General features: G+C 35.6%; 1 protein-coding gene across 13 annotated transcripts in view; it reads left to right on the forward strand.

The window, feature by feature from the left end:
- NAALADL2 (N-acetylated alpha-linked acidic dipeptidase like 2) overlaps nt 1-20,977 on the forward strand; it is a 430,872-nt gene that overhangs the window by 280,706 nt on the left and 129,189 nt on the right. For all 13 annotated transcript variants that reach the window (XR_011099258.1, XM_068691739.1, XM_068691746.1 and 10 more), the window contains one exon: nt 3,934-4,084. Coding sequence is in view for 12 of the 13 variants with exons in the window: in XM_068691739.1 (XP_068547840.1) it covers nt 3,934-4,084 (151 nt within the window). In the remaining variant the exon portion in view is untranslated. The remainder of the gene's footprint in view (nt 1-3,933; nt 4,085-20,977) is intronic.

Consider the following 20,977-nt stretch of genomic DNA (forward strand, 5'->3'; position numbering starts at 1 on the left):
AAACGAAGAGATCTATTCCGTGTTTTTCCAGCACCAGTTTGCTTTATCACATGCTGAAAAACTCTCATCAGTGTATATACAAACTGTGAAGTGCACTTGAAAGATGCTGTATTTTAAATTAGCTTTTCCAGATATAGCGGTAGTGCCGCATCCTTTGAATAAGGGTAGAATTGTCTGTGATGCCAAAGCATCGTAATGGCATCGTTATATGGCATCGTAAGGCAGTATGGCTGGTACTCAGCTGCGTTATCTTACATAACGTGTCCTTTGAGGAAAGACCAGGGTGTTCCATGGGTTGGTGAACAGGATTTTCACAGCTTTGTTTGTCACAATTGGATTTTATGGTGTCTACTTTGTGGTCCAAGTTTCTGTAGTCTTTTCCATCAGTCACTCTTCTTGTGATTTCATATGTCTTTCCCTGTTCCTTTAAGGAGTGAATGCCAACTTCTATTGACACCTTCTTAGCGTGGTGCGTTAGCAGGATCTGCCTCTTCTCTACTCAGTATCCCATTTTCTGTGAATTTGCGGGAATATACTGAGATAGCTCCTCAGGTGAAACAAGTCTTCTGTGCCAACTGATCAGTTGTTCAGTCATTACTGTGGTTCAAGACTCACAAAGAGGCAAGCATAGAAAGCAAACTAAAGACATACAGGGAAGTATTTATGAGTAATGGGACTGATGCTATACCCTGTAAAGCGCGTCCATTGCAACTTCAAGGGAGGGATAAGGGTGGGAAAGAGAACTTTCACCAAAAAAGAGGAAGACAAAACACAGTGCTGATACTGTAGATGTCTACGTATGTCAATGGACAGTTGCACAGGAAGGTTCTTGCATAGTTTGGCTTTATTTGACACTATTATTATGGGAAGAATTGCTAATAATGAGGAGCTATTTTAACACGTAATTGGTTGGTATAATCCAGTTACATACATCATCATCTTTTTTTTTTTTTTTTTTTCTCTTGTTTATTCATAATCATCAGTAACCATCTTAGGTAAAAGAAAGACTTCCAAAATCACTAGCCACTACTTAAAATAAATGTCTTTTCACTGCACCAAACACATCATCTTTAAAAAGTGATTTAAGGATGCCTTACCAGGTGTATAGTTTACAAGGCTGATCACCATCCCCAGTAACAAGGCAGAGCCTTTGATAAAGCAGCATTTCATACTAGATTAAACTGAGTCCAGAACATTTATGGGGCATTTTAATACACTGGATTGAAATAGTTACTTTTTTAATGTGACTCTAAAGCCTTGTATAAAAAGGAGGGTGTAAGCAGCCATAGACAACAAAGGGGTTATCCATGGGCACCAGCATCTGATTTATCTTAAAGCGTTCTGATGTTTCCATTTTATTCTGAGATGTTTGTGGCTTTGGAGAGGGAGGAGGCATACAACCAACATCATCAGGGGCAAATTCTGCTGTTAGTTCCTTCTACAGTCTAAAATAACCCTTTGCGTTGAGGAGTTGTGTAACAGTTTACCTGAAAGATTTCATCTACAATCTTTAGCCATGTGAAAAACGCAGCACCTTCCTGAAATGTTTTGTGTTAGGACACCTTATGGCTGTTACAGTGTTGATTTATTTAAGATGAAAATGGAAAGAACCGTAAGTGTTTCTTGTTGGCATAGCTGTGGTGTCACTGTTGGAAAGTTAAAAAGCAGTAATTATAGCTGAAATCTGAAAGCTGTTTTATCATCTCACATGTACAACACAACTTCTCAGTAGAGATTGTAGCCATGGCAACATTGGTTGCTGCATTTTGTGAATAACTGTAGTTGCCTTCTCTGAGTGAAACAGGAATTCAACAGTGATTTTTATTAACTACGAAGTTTTAAAAAAAAAATATATATATATATATATATATCTTTAACTGCATACTTTTTTTTTCTATTCTCTGTGCTATTGAGTAAGACCACGGATGAATAAAATGGATGCTTGAAAGGAAAAAGCAATTGATATTTTCAATCCTGACCGTTGTATCACTTAGCTACAATGCATCTTCCTCTTCTTGTTGTGTCCCTACCCTTTTTACTGTGCTATCAAATTCTTGCTGAATATCTGAACATGATGTGGGAACAGCATGATACAATAAACTGACCTACCATTTTGGAAAATTGTAAAGCCTTTAATACATTTTAACCTTTTAAAAAATCTCTGCTAATTACATTCTCTTTTTGCACGCTTGTATTCATCTCAACAGGGTTCTCAAAGTGACTATCCCTTATCATCTAGGGATTGTTGACTTCAAAAAAATACATAGCATTACACAAGATTCACCAGTTCACTCCTGTGTTTATCTGAATTCAGGCTTATAGTGTAGAAGTCTTGGCTAATGGCAGTATTAGATATGTTTCCTTAGAGATGAAAAAAAGCAGGCTGCAACTTCTATGCATTTTTTTGTCTCAACTTTCAAGAAAAGCAGAACTCAACATGAAATGCTTTTGAGGCTTAAACCAAATGCTATATATTCTTGTAATTTGCATACTTGTAAAGCCAAAAATAACTATGCATAAACCTTCCTTAAAATCTATAGCTAGGAGATAAATTGAATATATATATTCAGGAGGAAAAAAAAAAACACAGTCTAAAAGAAGTATAAGGCAATTGATTTGGGAAATTGAGGTGTAATAACAAGATCTCAGGTTCCTTCAGAATCTGAGCTGTGTAGTTCGGAAACACATGCAGTCATTCCTCAGACTTCATAGTAGCTGTTTGGAAAGTCATCAGTAAAGCATAGTGAATAGTAAGATAATCCTTAAAAGCCAGCATTACCTCTGTCTGAGGAATTAATGTAGTTCTGTTCCATTGTTGTAGTCTTCAGTCAATTCCAAATATGCAGAGCATTACACAGAACATTCCTTTTGTATCATGGGGATATTTGCCACATTACAATTCAATTTCATCTGATTCAGAATAAAATCCTTTTATTTTTCAGTTCCCTGTGAAAGGGAAAGCCTGAGTTGTTTTCAGTCAAAATTGATCTATAGGCTGCTTCAAGCTTTGGTGCTTGGATGCTTTTGTCCTTGACTTTGGCAAAGTTTGCCTGATTTGCTGCACCAGATCTATAGATTTTCGGAAAGGCTAATTACCATTACCAACTCAAGCTGTGATGTTCTAATGAAACAGAATAAAAGCTCTGTCTGACAGGAGGCAGACTCCAAGATTTGGGTAAGCTAGGCTATTTCATTTTTTTTAATGGCCTGTAAACTCCTTGTGTTTTCTCGTTTTATTGGAGAGATACTGTGTCCAGAAATCCTATGCAAGAGTGATGTCAATGTCCTTGAAGAAGTAAACTAACCAGGAATGTCATACTTCTAGTAGTTTGGGAAATGTGGAAGAGCTATTCAAGATGTGTTAAAGGGATTAGTTTGAACACCAATACATTTTCAAGATTATATCACGTGTCAGGGTTGTAGGTCTAAGCAAATGTCCAAGGATTAGGGAGAAAGATGGCTCCGCTCACATCTCTTTATCTAGCCTAGTCCTGGCCAATATCTCACCTGAATTTAATCTCCAGTACACCAACCTTGTCTGCCAGTATCACCATAAAAGAGGTAAAGGTGCAAATCAGTGGCAAATCTCAAATGCAATTGTTAGTGCTGTGTTTCCTCAACATGCTACACATCATTTATAAGTAGGAGTTATTTGTGTTATTAGGCTTTGAAATTATCTTTCAGCATGACCTGGGAAAGATGACCACAATTCAGTCTTGTTGGATTTTGATTTTTTTTTTTTTTTGTCAAAGGGTAGCTAATTTATTTATATCATAAGCAGTTTGGAAATGGACCTGTCTTTAATCTATTTGTCTAGAGTATCTAGAGTGAGAGCCTGATGCATGATAAAGCCACTATCTCAACAGTAATTAAAACAATAATGTGTTCTGACATTTTTTCCTAAAAGCCACCCATGTTGTTTTCTTCCCTCAGCTTTCTTTGTTAGAAGACGCAGGATTTGGTGGTGTTCTTCTTTACATTGATCCTTGTGATTTACCAAAGACTACAGATCTTGCTGATAAAGCTTTTATGGTTTCCTTGAACAGTGGAGGAGATCCATCAACACCTGGCTATGCCAGTATTGGTAAGTACTGTATAAGGCACATTCAGTCAATGGACATTTTAATTCTGCACAGATCATAAGCATGGGAGTTAAAACACTAGATCAAATCCTGCTGGAACTGGAAACCCAGAGTAAGGGAGCAGCACAGCTCAAATGGTAGAATCCAATCTCAGAAGTCCTTTACTCCAAAGTCTGGGTGCAAAGTCTGTTCTCTAAGTAATTTATTTTGTCTCTAGATGTGTTTCTACACATTGTGCCATTATTCCTGCCTGCTTATTCTTACCCCCATGAAAAAAGTTATGAATCACTGGTAGTAATAGTGGTGGTTTCTGAGCAGGTTCCGTTGGACCTGTTAGGAAAGAACACTGGAAAAAGTATTCTTTCCTTCATTTTGTCTTGCTCTTTCATGGTATTGGTAATGGAAACTTCTGGTCAATAGATGTAAGAGCAATATAATACAAAATGTATATTTGAAAAGATTTAAGAGCAGTGTTTATAATATATTTGTGCCATTACCACCTGGAGAAGTTTTGTTCTTGTCTCACTTCTGCCTGGAGCGACTCAGTTATCGATTATGTTAATTATTTTCCTCTAAATAAATGTACATTTGAATTATGGAAAATAAACTGATTTTTTAAGAATTAATATAGTCTTTAAAAAAAAAACTGTTTAATGGTGGAGTTTTTTGTTTGTTTTTGATTTGTTTTTGTTTTTTAAAGCAATACTAACAATAAAGAGGCCACCTATTTGACTTGCATGCTCTGCTTTAATCTCCATTCTAGCAGTTTAGTGGATGTGTGTTCTGCCTGTCTACTGCCTTTTCAGCTTTACAGCCTTTTTTACTATCTAACTATTTGGAAATGTATTAAGCGGCAGTCTGAGTTTGTGACAAGGCTTCATCAAGAATATTTGGTCCAGTTACTAGCTCAGACATCTGAAGTCTGACTTGAATTGGCACTAAATCAACTGAGGCAACGCTGAGATACTTCATGACTAGAATGGCAGAAAATAGAAATATTTGCCTGGTTGTCAAAGAAGGGTGTTAGCTATTCACAGCATGAATGCCTTGACAGCTCAGTGGGAAAGAAATTGCACATTTTCTCAGTGTCTCAGTGTACCTGACCCAGTGTTCTTAAAAGTGCCCTGGGAGCTACAGAGGTAAATATAACACTCTTCAAGCTTTATTCTTGCTCATTTCATGGAGCTATTTGAAAAACAGTTTGTTGTTTATCTGTCTGGCTGACTCCTTAATGTTTTATTTACCCTACATGAAAAGTAAAAGCTAATTAAAACACATACACCAACATGAAGATGCCACTTCAGTGTCTAAACATTATGCATTGGTTTGTTGTCAGTAAATGATCTCATTGACTGCATGAATTCCAGTCTCTAGTTTGAGAAAAAGAGGCTTGATTATATGGAAAATGGTGAGATCTTTATAAATGCATTAACAGTTTTCACTTGAATTGTTAGTGTGTCTTACCTGTGATTTTAAATCTCTGATCACCATTCATAAGCAGGAGTAGGCTATCATGTTCCTAAAATCATTTCTGTTTTGGTCATTGAATGCAATGATGTGCTGGAAAGGACTCTAAGGAACACTTGGGGAAACTTGTTTTTATTTTTTATTTTATTTTTTTTTTTTTTACTGCTGTCACTGGAAGGTAGATCAGATGGAAGTAATTTCTGTGGTTTTGATGGTGGTTTTCTTCTCTGGGGATACTGAATAAATTTGGTTAGAGGTAACTTATGCCTGGGACTAATACAGGGAAACGTGAAGCACAGACTTTTGCCTGAGGGATGTGATTGCATATAAGGTAGTTAAACAGACAACATGTAATGTAAAAGTGCCAGATACCCAGGGTTACCCGTATCACTTTGATTCACAGACTGTAACATGCACTGCAAGAGATTTTATTGGAAGCTCCTGCTTAAGTTATTGGCACGTCTTTGGTACCATCTGCACTTCACACATTGCCAAAATAACTGTTACTATTACAATCTTGGGGACTGCTCTAACACCATTCTCCCTTTTACTAGAAGTGCCTAGTGATATAGCAATCCCAAGGTAGTGGTTGAGTCAATCTTTGTGATAATCATTGGTTTTCTAAATAATGATAGTAAATAAACAGTTTGTATTAAGTGAATGAAATGATGAGACGTGTATTTCCATGGTGCTGCCTTCTGATTCTCAAATTCTTTTAGTCTGAAACCGAATTTCTCTGTGGCTTCAGAATATTGGAGTACTTCAGACATATTCCTAAAAAACAAAACAAAAAAACAAACAAAAAAAAACTTTGGGAAATGATAAAGCTTGGGAAATGATAAAGCTTAGAGATATCTTCTCGAAGTTGAAAAGATGGGGTTTATGTTATAAAATGGGGTTTATGTTATAATTCAGAGAGGACTTTAGAGCTTTCATGATTTAGCTGAAATCTTCTGTTTCGTGAAGATAAAATGCTGTGCTTCTCAATGCGAATTATTTTAGAAGATACAGAAATAGCTTGAGGGTGGGTTTGTATTCCTAATGTCTTATGAGTGGAATGATTTTTGATCTCTGTTTAATAAATAGAAAACAGTACTGATGTGAAAAGAAAGTCAAACGCACTTACTAGATTTTGTCACCTTATTTGATAATTTGATTTTTCTGCTCTTAAGACTCTCCTCATCCTATGTCATATCAAACCTAAAATAATCCCATGAACATATGTTAGCATCATTTTCTCTTCCTGATTCTGATTTCTCAAGACTTGGATCTGCCCTTGCTAGAGATCTTTCTTCTGTTTTGCTGCTTTTGAAATGAAACTGATCCAGTGGTTGAGACTCAAGGAATTAAGGATATGCGATTAAGAAGCTTGAGAGGGTGAAAAGAGACTCACGTGGCAAAAAGTATCCTGAAAACAAAGTTTAGAACGGTGTTAAGCTTGCGTGACTTTTCCCACTTACTGTTTTGTTGTTGTTTTTTTTTCCCCATTTTGACTTCCTGAATGTTGCACTTGCTTTCACCTACCTTTGTATGGCAGAGATGCATTATGTTTCTTCCTTTCTGTATTTCAGAGCTGTTTTAAATCAAACAAGTTTCCACACAGAAAATAGCTTGATAAACAAAACTATGCATAGAATGTATATAAACAGAAAGGTGTCATTGAAATAAGCTTTGTCCCTGAGGTAAGGTACCTCATAATAGGAACTGTATCCGTGCCATTGTGGAATAGAAATTATATCAGGTAAAATTCAGACAGCATCATAGTAAATGCTGTGACCTTAAAAATGTTGAAATCTAACATCTCTGAAATATAATCTTCTGCTATCATCTGGTGTTTCAAGTGTGATGTTGTTTTAGAGAATTGCTAAGCAGAGGTTATAACAGAAAGGCAAAGTGGTATTTTTAAAAATTGTCTTTTGGTAGTATTCCATGCTTCAGGTCACCATGAGCAGCTAGTTTCGTGAGCAATAATAGATTGGGTTAAAAAAAAAAATATATATATATATATTGCTAAAATTGTGAATAGTGAACCTCACATTCAGGCAGGGAAACTGACACCAGCATTACTCAAACATTGCTGAAAGGGTTTGACTTCAGAGGAGGGGACAAGGAGTCAGTGGATTTTTGGTCCCATACTTCTGAATGGTGTTGGGCCTTGACGGATCTTGTGCTTAAAGAGAGTCTGAATAGTTCTCACACTAACCTTTATTTTTAACTTAACTTCAGTAATGTAGAAATGGAAATGGCCTTGGAAGTCTTTTCTTCTTTTCTCCAAAATTTGTGTTTACTTTCTGCTAGCGACATCAGATGAATGACGTGTGAAGCTAATGGTACAAAATGGCAGTCTATATTCAGAGGATTAAGGACTCTGGGTTTGTTCTAGACTAGACTGAAGCTGGGGAGAAGCAGTTGGGGAGAAAGAAAAATTTGCAGCCCCCTATTTAAATTAAGGGATGTATGTTTATGTGTGTTGATGCATATTCTTGATCATTTCATTTTGTGACATATTTTTGCTGGTTGTCATCACCCCTCTACGCTTTATGATTACCAACTCCACTGCTCTATCAGATACACTGTGTTATTTTCTGCATGAAAAAAAAAAAAATCCATGGTGCTGCAATATAGAGGTAAATAGTTAGGAAATGCTGAGTCTTGAATAGTGAGCATAGTAAGCAATTTCAGCAGACTTTCCATATCTCCAAGACTAAGTATTCAAAAGGTACTCACATCCACAACCTGCCTCTTGAGATTTGGAAGGACAAAATAAAACAACTAAATTTGTATTTAAGTACCAAATTATGTGATCTGAATTTTGGTGGGTGTTGTTGTTTTCAATTTAGGCTCCATGTACTTAAAAACTCAGAAAATTAGTTGGTCATCAAGGTGTTTTAGGCTCCTAAGTTTGAATGTGTGGACTTGTGTATTGTAAAAACCTGATATCATTTTATCTTTTACTGAAGCTGCCTGTAATTTTAGATTGGAGAAGGAAAAAAATTTTGAAAATGCAGTGATCTTATAAATTCAAGTATTAGTAGGGATGGGGAGAAATGACTGCCAATGGCTCCAGTAGCTTGTTGGTAATATTTGCATCTTCAGACTCTTGCAAATGCTGAGCCATATGGTAATAACTCGTCTCAATTTCAAACAGGATTATTTTTTTTTTTTAAAGTGAATTTAAGTAGTGGAATGTGCAATTGGAAAACACCAAATTGCTTAAAAACAAACAAACAAACAACTCAACAGTTTCTTTAATGCAGAATTAGTTAAGAGGAAAACATACAGCCTAAAGACTGACGCCTCTTCTATCAGAATACATACATCTAGTTTTCCATCCAGACTATCATCAGGATTGTGGGGCTTTTTTTACACTTAAATTGGAGAAGGCTCCACAGTATTTTTGACATTTCAGACAGTTTCAAGCTACCAAAGAGCCTTGACTCCCTACAGAATGTTTTCTAGCAAAGCCACTTTGTCGCTCATCCAACAAAAATAGCATTTTAAATGGTGTCCAGATTAAATTTTTGAAGCTCCACAAATCAAAAAGGAGATTAGCATATTTAAATCTCTTGTGCAATCATGATTAAAAATAATCCTTTCATATCTTGACTGACAGCTAGCACATCATATTTCAGCTCAACATAATTTTGTGCAAGCAAGCTATTACTTTTATTATAAGCTTGTGAAACAGCCGACAGCGCTGTATAGCAGTAAGTCTACTCTGGTGGATTGGAATCTGCTACGAGAAAACCACGTGTGTCTGCAGAATCTAGTTGAAATCAGTTGTCTTTCCATGGGTAGGGAATCTGGGATGAGGGCTGGTTTTGTAGCATCTAAGGTGTGTGTGCGTATTTGCTCATGTAGCAGTGTATAATGGTATATTTTAAGAACCAGCTTAGCTCTGAACTGACTGTCAGCTAGAGGCCAATTTTATGGACCACTTGTTCTGTAGCCACTCATTTGCTACTTAACTCCCCTCTCTGTGCATTACTCTGCTTTCCCCTAATGCTGTTTCACAGCCTTTTCCAGTGGCTTCATTGCGTTTTGGGTAGGGACAGTTTGCTTTCAGAACCTGCGTGAACTTAGGTTGCTAGACATTCTTTCATCCAGCAGTGGGTAGCAGATGGGCAGGAAATGTTATCAATATACACACAAGAAATCTGAATTTATATATAAAAAATAAATAGAAAGCAAAAAATACATCTTTTTTTGTTTGTTTGTTTGTTTGTTTGTTTTTTTTTGTTTTTTGTTTGTTTGTTTTTTTGCCAACTAGTCTAACCTATTGCTAACTTGTGCACTGCAACCAAAACACTTGCTTAGACTGATCTCAAGTTCAGGTTGACACCTCCCCATGGCAAGGAAGCAGCAGTGGCGTTGCTGGTGTTTTGGGGTCCAGAAAGGGCCTTCCTTTTGCAGGCTCCAGAACTTCAGTTCTGCAACGCGGGAGCTGGAGAGAGAAAAGTTACAGAAATATAACACAGGCTTCAGCTCATTCTTACTTTCTCCAAGATGTCTATGTATGAAACTTAAGCCTGGCAATAGTAAATCTACCTCAGTGTCCTAGACCTAATTTTCCCTTTTACTAACAGTTGAGTCTCGTTATCGCTATTGTCACGTTTCAGATGATGTGTTGTATATTCTGAAAAATGATACTTGTCAATATTTAAAAACGTCTCTCTCAATATGACTGTTCAGGAAGGTTAGATTTAAAACTGGCTTGTAATTTGTCCATGAAGAATTAAATTCACTTAAAAAAAACTTTGGGAGGCAGAATGTATTTGTGAATTCAAGCTGAATTTATTATTTAGTTTTGTATTCAGAAAGGGGGATTTTAAAAGCCATTCTTTTCCATTTTGAAAGTTTAAAAAAAACAAAACCAAAAAACTTTTACCTTCTAGTAAGTTTAAAAGTTGATGAAGTATAGGGAAGAGAGAAAAGGTTTCAGTGATAGCATTTTTATTTTGTGTGAAATGCAAGTGTTGCAGAATGAACCAAAGCATATGTGTGATTTTCTTCAGTGCTAAAAATGCTGACATTTCAGTTTTGGTTGAATGTAGATCAGTGCTTTTTTCTATGTCTTTAATTATTTATTTTACTCATTAACCTGAAAAATAATTTCTGCATTGTTTTCTGTTAGGTCCAATATTATTATTATTTTTTTTAGTTTACCCAAATCAATTTATTTTTGTTTTAACAAGAACATTTTGAACATAATGGGTCCAATTCATTGTTACTTATGCCTTTTTCCTAATGTATATGCACAAAGCAAATAAAAACATGGAATTTGGGGATGACTGTGTTTTACTCATGTATTTTGAAGATAATATGTCAGAGTATATGGCAGGCATTTGTGGTAGGTGCTACTATTTATTAATGCTGCTGTAATTGCCAGAAATACAACTGTTTCAAAATAAAATGCCATTTATCATCAGATTTAAGAAATAATTTTGAGCATGTAGAAGCTAAAGAGAAAAATGTCAGAACTAGAGCAGCCATAAAGCAGTTTAGTAGCCCTCTTAGGAAAATACCACAGATAGTAGGTGTATATGTACAGATAAAGGAATTACATTTACTAATAAAGGTTAGTTAATAGTAGCTATATACGTACAGATAAGGGAACAACATTTGCTAATAAAGTTTAGTTAACTTTATTAACATATACTAATGTTTGTATGTAACGTAATGGTATTTTATCTGCCTAGCACTCCTGTGCACAAGTTGAGATATTACAAAGTAGGTCTTACATATTACAATGTTAACACCTGCAAGTGCACCTGCACAGTATCAAGAGCACTGTAAAGTCAGCTGGCTGATTGTTTAAGCAATTGAAGATGCAATTAGTTTTATAATTGAAATTTTGCTAGTGGAGTTTGAATACTGCAAGCCAGAATAAACCAAACCATCTTTAATTCAACATGATCTCAGTTCCAGCCCACTGCTAACCATATTCAGCATCTGCATTAAAAAGATAATAGTACCTCTTCCTACTTTGAGACAGGTAGAAACTCCCCCTGAAGAAAAACTAATCATCGTGAAATGGAGATGTGGAAAATTCTTCTTCATTTCATGAACGTGCACTATTCATATTGTACAGTATTGTTCTGCAGAGTGGTAAAAGACAAAAGTAACTCATCACAACTTGGTTTTGGCCAATTTTCGGAAACATTCGGCTTGCACATTTTCACAGGTTTTTCAGACTTCCGCTGAGAGGGAGAAAAATGGTCTACCCAGGGGGACTGAGAAGTGGTCCTTTTGCCAAGCTGCTTTCCAGCCAGTCAGTCCCCAGCACGTACTGCTGCATGGGCTTATTCCTCCTCCGTGCAGGACTTCACATTTCTCTTTGTTGAATTTCATGAGTTTCTGGCCACTTGTTTCTCTGTGTTATTGAGGTCCCTCTGAATGGCAGCACAGCCATCTGGTCCATCAGCTACTCCTCCAAGTTTTGTGTTTTTTCAAACTTGCTGGCCTTATTGTAGACGGCTATCAGGTTGGTCAGACATAATCTCCTCTTTGCGACTCCATTCATACCACTCCCAATCACCTTCTTGTCCTTCATGTGTTTGGAAATGGTTTCTATGATTATTTGCTCCATCACCTTCCCAGGGATTAACGTAAGGCTAATACTTGCTTTGTTCAGATCCTCATGGACTTCTTCCCATTGCCTCACAATGATGTGACTCCTCCATCACTTGGTGGTCCCAGCCCATCAGGGCTTACCCTGATGGGTGAATTTACATCTACTGTACCTAGTGCTCTCTTAGGTGGTTTTCTCCCTCAGCTATGTTTCTAAATATCACAAGCTAAATATCTTCCTTGTCTCTGCAGCTGGATGTAGAAGAATAGTGGTAGATGATGGTAGAATGATACTTTCTATGGCGGCTTTACAAATTGCATTTGGAGCAGTCAGATGGGGCATTGCATCTGGTGATGTCCCATGGATAATAGGAGCTTCCCCTCTACTTCATATACTGTTGCTATTAGAATGTTGCAAGACTTTTATGTAAGAGACTGCATCTGTTTTGATGCAAAACCATTCTCTCCCCTACTAAAACAATTTAAAATTCTCTGATGATTGTTCTGCGAAAGCATGGAGCTTCATTTTGGGCAAGGAGCAGCACTGAAAGAAATGTTTGGGGATAGAGATGGCCAGATACCAGCTGTGCTGTACAAGAAAAATTCATAAATGTGGGAGGAAGTCTGTGACAAATGTGTTACACAAGGAGCTCATCGGGGACATGTCAGTGAAAGAGACAGTCACAGCTTACAGAACTTCTTTCTTCAGAGCTTTTGGAGTATGCCGGGGTGCCAGAGAGTATTTGCTGTCTGATGGGTAGTGCCAGAATGAGGAATAGTCAGTTTGTTGCCAGATGCTTTTGTTATCTGACATGTTTTTCATGTGCAAAACGAAGCTACAAGAATGATTTGAATAAACCTTTGAAACTTTCATAACTGTTTCAATTCCAATTAGGACAAGTATGTGCACAAAATGTGTGCAACTTCCTATACTTGCTACATATTAATTTTACATAGCTAACAGGTGGGTCTATTGAGTTCGTGAAAAAAGAGTGAAGCCTCTTGGGTTATTTGAAACCTCGTTGAACTCGTAGATGTTTTAGAATATTAATATAAATGATTTGCATATTTATTCATAATGGTGTGCAATAGGGACCACCCTTTACAAAATATGTAATGAACAAATGCCTGTGCTATCTACTTGGGAGGTAATTTTTTCTTACAGCAGATGTCAGCTAAAGCTGACACGTGGTGACAATCTATTCCTATTTGGTATAATGCTCATAACAAGGAGACTAATTTTAGAACAGCTGGCCTGCTCATGTTTTAAAGTGCTTAGGTTCTTTTCCTGATTTCCAGAATCAGCAGTCTTTCAACTTGTCCACTTTGTGATTTCTGCCAACCCTAGTTTAATGCAGGACTGCGAGGGACTTTCATCAATATTTCACATACTTTGACAGAACTGAACCACGTGTTGTTAAGCCTTTAGCGTTTAAAACTTGGACAGTGGTAATTTTTGCATTGTGTAAAATCTGTTGCATTTTTCATAGCAGTAAATACAGAATAAGGGTGAGGTAAAGCTTAAGATCTTGTTCCCTTGTCAGTTACCTCTGCTTCTTCTCAAGATTGCTGTATTAAATGTGGTTTTGAGTTGTGCTGGCAAGAGGCGAAATATTCCTCTGGGCAGTGATATGTGCTACTAATCCATTGAAAAAACAGCTACATCACCTGGCATGGACTATCTTCTGGAACGTTTTAAAATTTCCCCAGAATGACAAATGCAGACTGTGAGAAGATAGTATGAGTGGAGTATTTCTTGAGTTAAAATTAAGTGATTCAGGTCTAAAGAGAGTTGTATAAAGGTTATATAGATAATTTCTTAAGACTATTTTTAGCTTTTCTTTGCAAACCTAGAAATGCAGCTTGACTGCTATATAATTAAAAAGCGTAATAATCCTCAAACAGAATGCATAAGAGGAAAACCCTTATAGATTTTAAGTAGGTTTCATAACTATTGGGAATTACAAAAACTTTCTAATTTATTTATTTTTAATAGTACAAAGTATCAAAGCATGGAAAAGAAGCATGTTTAAAACACTTAAGCAGGAGGAACAGTCTTAAGCTGGTCAACATTTTCTAGAAGTTACAGCTTCATTTTTATTTTTTGAGTTTATGGCAATTTCATCTTGTGAGATGAAATGCATTTGTGTTTTGAGAGTTTGGATTTATCCTTTGATTTATACAATGGACCAATAATTCTGAACTCTGAAACCCTGATTTAGAAATCAGTGCTTTAAGATAGGATTTAGTTACATCCTTCATTGGCTTTGTAAAATGAAAAGTTGAATTGCAAATCCTATAATAGAGACACAAATCCTAAAGCAGATGTAGAAATACTGCAAGAGATTTACAAATCGCAACATAAATCTTAATAAAGTAATTTTTAGCCATACAAATCTATACTTATTTCTAAGTCAAAAGCTCTCTGATTCTTGCAGAGCCCATTCTGGAATTTTAATGTCTGTTGTGTTTTGGTCATGTTTTTTATGACTTCTACAAAACTTTTAAAAATGTTTCTTTGTCTTGGTTTCTTCTTCAACTTCATAGAATAAAAGCAATTGGAAAACATTTTTCTCTCAACAGAGAAGTTGCTATTCATTGAAGCTATTATAGATTTTTTATATTCCCTTTGCCAAACTTCACCTTCCAAAAACTCTGCACAAGAGAAATTAGAATGGGAATAGATGGGAAAGTGAAAGAATTTCATCTATCCAATAACCAAGTCTTGCCATCTTAGTCATTAATGTTTCTGAAAGCTTCATCACTGCATTTGCGTTTGTTTACTGGATGATACCGGAAACATACTTTATTATTTTTTGTTTATGTAGATATAATTTCATTATTCTTTGAGGTTTTGCATGTTGTGTTTCAGTTTGTCATTAATCAACAATGTCTAAAAGGAAGCATTGTGATATAGAGATGAATAAATAATGATTATGGAAGACTGATTTTTTAGAAAGTCAGCAGAACTGCTGATTATTGTAATATTCTGATTGCTTGAAGGACTCTTCAGGGTACAGGTTTGCATGTTAAGCAAGAATCAAAATAAGCATATTATTTAGAAAGTCAAGTATATTAAAAAATATCAATGAAGAATCAAACTTTTATGATTTATCATTTCCTTAAAAAAAAAAAAAAAAAAAAACACTTTAAGTGGTTGACTGATACTCTCAGTAGCAAATAGATGATAAGCCACCAATCCCAGCTTATGTATCTCGGAAATGTTGGAAGTAAATAAATATATATAAATGCAATTTTGAACAATTATTGACATGTTAATATCATTCTTCTGTCAAAATAGAAAAGTGCCTTGTCATTGGCTGTCACATGTTAAAAGAGCAAATATTGAAATTTCAGAATTTGTTAATAGAAGAAAGAGATTTTTGCTATTCTTCTTTTACGAGTTCATCTGAGAGATGTGCAGAAAGAGGGATTTTTTCTACCCACCCAACAGGTCAGTCAGACACTGATTTAAGGAGTCATTGGTTTCTGTCCATTGAAATATGCTACTTCTCTTTTGCACTCATGGATTTGTTGCGTGGATTTAGAGAGATTATGAAACTGGAAAAAGAAGACAATTGATACACTAGTTGATATATTGATTTGTCCCTTTTGTGTTTTAGTGCAAAAATAATTTTAGAACATAATAGCAAACCACCCTGCCCCATATCTTAAAAGATTTAAAATATTTGATGTTTAGAAGAAAAAAAAAGTTAAAAGGAAAGTGGATATTAAAGTGGATATTAGTTAGACCTTAGCATCTGCCATCTCCAAAGTTACAGCATGACATAATTATTAGAGTAACAGGAATGGTATGGGAAAGGACATAAAATTGTCAATTTCTCAAAACCATTTCTTTCCTGTGACTTTTTTTTTCTGTTGTTAGAAGACAGGGGTTAAGGTATTACTAGGAGATAGCAGCTCTCAATGAAAGTGATAATCTTTAATCCATTTGCTACCTGTCCATTATTTGACCTGATTTTGTGATGATCTGTGATGCCTTGGTTTTCTTAGTAGACCCCTTTGTAGTATGTTTTTTTTTCCACTGTGTTCTTGTGTTGATTCTTGTGTCCTGAATTTGATAGTGAAGCTAAAGCACTCTCCAAATAAACTTTTAATTAATTTAGTATACCAGTAAAACAGAGGGAAGGACAGTTCAAAAGGGTGAAAACCTGCTCCAATTTCCACCCTGCAGGATGGAAACATTTTGTTAAATCCTTCAAGGGAACACTCCTTGTTAAAAATAATCCCATCCACAGAAAGCTTTATGAGGTCCTCTGGGATGAAAGTATTTCATTCCTGCTGCAGCCTGAATTGTTTGAAGAGTAAAATTATGGTGGGTGGTCTAGGGCTAAGCAAACCCCAATATATTTTCTCAGAGTTCCCGGTGGTGTTCAGAACAAATTCTTCCTCAGTCATCTCACTGAGGTAACTGTAGCCTTGAGGATCGCTCAGGTGGATGACAGAAATGCCCAATCTCCTATTTAGGTTGCGTCAGTAGATTTACAAGGTGACATCTTTTGCATTCACTGGCCATTAGGCTAAGTAAACATGTTAACTAGCAGATTTTTTTAAAACATACAATTGATGGATTGTTTTTGAAATGTTCTGTGCATTGACAAGACGAACAGAGCATGTTCCTGAGGTTAAATCAGTTAGATGGACAAAAAGGACATATTGAAGCCAGGTATAATCTGTACCAGTCAAAAATGGAATCGATAGTGATATTTGACAACTGGCTGACAAGAGAGCAGAAAAAGTCTTAGAGGCACAATCAAAATGTTGTCAGCAGAATTCTGTGGTGGTTGAACTGAGCTTCAGAGGCTCTTCAGGCTTTATATAAACTCTTCAAAACTCACCTTTCCAAGAGGAAGACAAACTGCTGTAATGTTACAGTTTTCTTCTGGCCTAGCTCTCTCCCTCATGGTCAGAACAATTCCTACAAAAATGTTTTTATTCCTTTTGTAGTCTATATTGTATGTTTTCCTCTATCAAACAATTGATATATAATGTTGTAAAAAAAAGTCCCTAAGTCATCTACTATCTTATCCATAGTTAATCATCCAAGATAAAAGCAAATAGTAAAAGCTATGTTTTACTAGTATGGCACGTAGTTTTATTTCAAGTATATATTTTTAACAGTCCTGAGATGACTAATCCATAAATTTGTTACTGAAGACAGTTCTTATAATCAGTTCAACTGTACTTCAGTACATCTTTTGAAATTAATTCCTTAAAACTCTTTGTATGTGAAATGTAAACGCTTTTACAGTTTAAATTTAAAAGTTGCAGTTTTCAGCAGGTTTTTTAGTTGTTTCAGATTTTTTTTCAAAAAAACGGTATTCCTTTCACTTCTGTATTTCAAACATGAATGTGCATAAAAAAAAGAGGGTTCTGCAAAAATTTCTTAAAGCAAGTCTGAAATATTTGCAGATTCTCACTGAAATTCCTAATTCAAAATATTACTGATAAAATAGTTCATATTTGATCTTGTAGGCTTTTGACCCATTCAGAATACCTTTGATAGTCTAAAGCGGTTACATTTTTGCTTCCAGGGAAAAAATTGTATTATAACAAGGGAGATCTTTTTTGATTAAGTATCTGAAATCACACACCTTTGGCCATTGAATGAAATCTTTCTATGCTTTCTGCTCTGCTTTTGTGTTTAAAGTTTGTGGGAGTTTTCAGTTGACTTTAGGGTCAGAGTTCGGTCAGTGTTTTTCCACTTCTAAACTACTGCTAGGTCAAGTGAATAGAGATGAAACCTGTCACATTTGTGTAGCTGGTGTAACAGCATTTCAGAAAACGATTTGAAGCTGGGTGTTTGAGAATTAATTCAATTTGCCAATGCATGTCCACACATCCTTTTCTGCTGTCATTACCTCTGCTTATATTTTTTTCTTTACTATTATACAGAACCTGTCCTCTCTTTGGATCAGGTACTGTTTCCTATCTTCATACTACCTGGTAAGTTTAATTGCACTGAAAGACAGAGGGAACTCATTCTTAAGTTGTCGATAACCACTGTTTGCAGTGTTGCAATACATCTGTTTTTAACCTAATATTCAACCAACGTTTTGTATATAGTTGACTTATTTTTTACATACATATATTTTCACTGCTAGTGGTATAAAATATTTCAGACTGTATGCATCTGTCACTACTTCATGGAGTCTACAGTGTTACAACAAGTATGGATAGTAATCTCTAAGACCCAGCTAAACTTCTTTGGTCTTGTTAACAGCAGAACTGCTGTCTACATTAGTCTCTGTCAGAGTAGATACTATGTTAGTTGAACTGTGCTCTTCCTTATACAGCTTGCTTTTGTGTATTTAAAGCTTTTTCCAGGAAGCATTTTTGAAGACATTGGCAAAGGCAGGCTCATTTTAGCCTGTCATTACAAACCGACATTTTGCTATTTATTGTTCATTACTTGTTATTTATTGTAGGCTAAGTCCTTCAGTTACTTGAAAGGGAATCATGTACTGCTGTCAACAGGAGTATTCTCTGTAGAACAAGTTTTTTACTGCTGCACCTGCTACTTTAATCTAAATTTACTTAATGAATAGTAGTGCTGCTTTGAAGAGAAAGCTAATGCCATTGTAGAGCTAGTGCCATTACCAGTACATATATTTTGCATAAAAATATACTTTTATATAATTTAATGATTTCCTAATGCAAGAGCAATACATTTTTTGTTAATCTCCATGTAACTTGTGTTTTTTACTTCTGATTTCTTTATTGCATGCAGAAAATTGTCAGTCGTTCTTTAGTAAATTGCTTTTATTCCGAAATGATGAATTAAAGTAGTGAAGCAAAGGGAATCACCTGTGCCTTATGAGCTGCATGCAACCTGGAATAACATTTATATGATAACTGGTAGTGGTGCTATGCTGGTGCAAGGTAATCTTGAATCCCTTGCTTTAGGAAGGAGCAGCTCTAGATATTGGCATTGTTGGGTCATATTGGAATACATGTATATGTGAACACCTGATCTTACTTTGTTTCCATTTAGCCATTGTCCCTGTTTGTTATCTATAAACCATTCACTGAAGTAACTGTTTATGAAAAAACTGTTTATGAAAAATGAAATACAGCTCTTGGTCACAAAAATAGCTGTATAAGTATTAGTATGTAATAATTGGGTATCTGAGAAACATTATGGCTGTTAGGAACAAAAATGGTTTCGATATCAGCAGTATCTTGGTGTTTTCTATTAATTAATAATTAAGCACATCAATTTAAAAGTACATAATGGATGCTTCAGCATGTCTTCTGAGTGTTTGAACTTTATAATTCCTATTTCTCTTAAGAAATATTGAATATGCAGTGGTGTACCTAACTAAATCCTATTTTATCCAAGTCCTGTATATTTCAGAAGGATCATGTTGGAAACAACAGAAAGAACACACACACAAAAAAAGTCACACTTTATATTAATAATGAGTGCAAATAATGTAGGAGACAATACTTAAGTATAGTAGTTTAACACCTGATTGCTTGAAATCTTTCCTTTAAATATATATATATATATTTTATGTAGATAATCCCACTCTGCCACTATGCACAATATTGCAAAATAATTAACAAATCTAGTTATATTCAGTTAACCTGCTATTTGAAAACAACCTGTGATGATGTTGAGCTTTAGAAGTACCAAAAGTACTTATCATTGTGTTGTAGTTCTGTGGAGATGACAATTTTGAAAGTGTAATGAAGTTCATGTCTGAATGTCAACCTTAGAGTAATTATGTACACAATAAGCATAACAAGTAGATATTTAACTCAGGGTTTTGAAATACGATTAACAATTTACCATCATTTACAAAAAATCATTTTTAAGTCCTTATTTCACTGAAGGTTAAAATTTCTTTGAAAATGAACACTGCTCAGAACATTATAGTCTGAACACCAGACTTTTTCAGAATCTTGACCTCAGAAGGTTAATAATGAATATTTGTTGTCAGTAATAAGATGGTGTAAACTGACTGCAGTAAAAATATGATAGCTTGTAATGGTAAATTATCTGGTCCTTTGACTCTGAATATACATTTGGATTATACAGTTGTTGTAATGTGACATTAGACAGTATTACTTGGAAAGGAAGGATTGAAATGAGGCTCTGGAACAGGTTACCCAGAGAAGCTGTGGATGCCCCATCTCTGGAGGTGCTGAAGGCCAGGCTGGATGGGGCCTTGGCCAACCTGGGCTAGTGGGTGGCATCCCTGCCTCTGGCAGGGGAGTTGGAGTTAGGTAATCCTTAAGGTCCCTTCCAACCCCAGCTTACCTGGTATAACTGATTGCGTTATCTGGGTGTCCTAAGAATAGTTACGTAAACCTTCCAGAAGTTACTTTATAAATGAGTGCAGATGAGCTGCATGTTAATTCTTAGCATTAGATTTTAATTAGATTGTAAAATGCAGAGTTTTGTTGAAGACTGAGCTCCCTTATTGCTCAAAAGGTTGCCAGTCTTTTGGGATCTTTGTTGGTAACTGTCAGATGTTTTATTCTAATCACATGACATTAGTGTCTGGTTAAACCTATGATTTTTAGGCTGAATTATCAATAATTATTAAGTTGAAGTAATTAATCATTTTATCAGCCTATGATTTGACAAGAATGTCACTCAGAATGTTTTTATCTTGTTTGACATCAGATACTTGTCCCAGAAGAACTGTCTGTACTTTTTCAGAGCCAACTCTTTGGCATAATATTGTGCGATATGCTTATTAAAAAAAAACAAAAAACAAAAAAAAACTACCTGCATGTGTAAAGAATTGCCAGAGCAGTTAGAAGCAGTTAGAAGTCTAATATCATCATAAATAATCAGCACTGTAGTGGTCCTTTATTTCTTCTTG

The sequence above is a fragment of the Anas acuta genome, chromosome 9 (assembly GCF_963932015.1).
Source record: "Anas acuta chromosome 9, bAnaAcu1.1, whole genome shotgun sequence".
NCBI classification, from domain to species: Eukaryota; Metazoa; Chordata; class Aves; order Anseriformes; family Anatidae; genus Anas; species Anas acuta.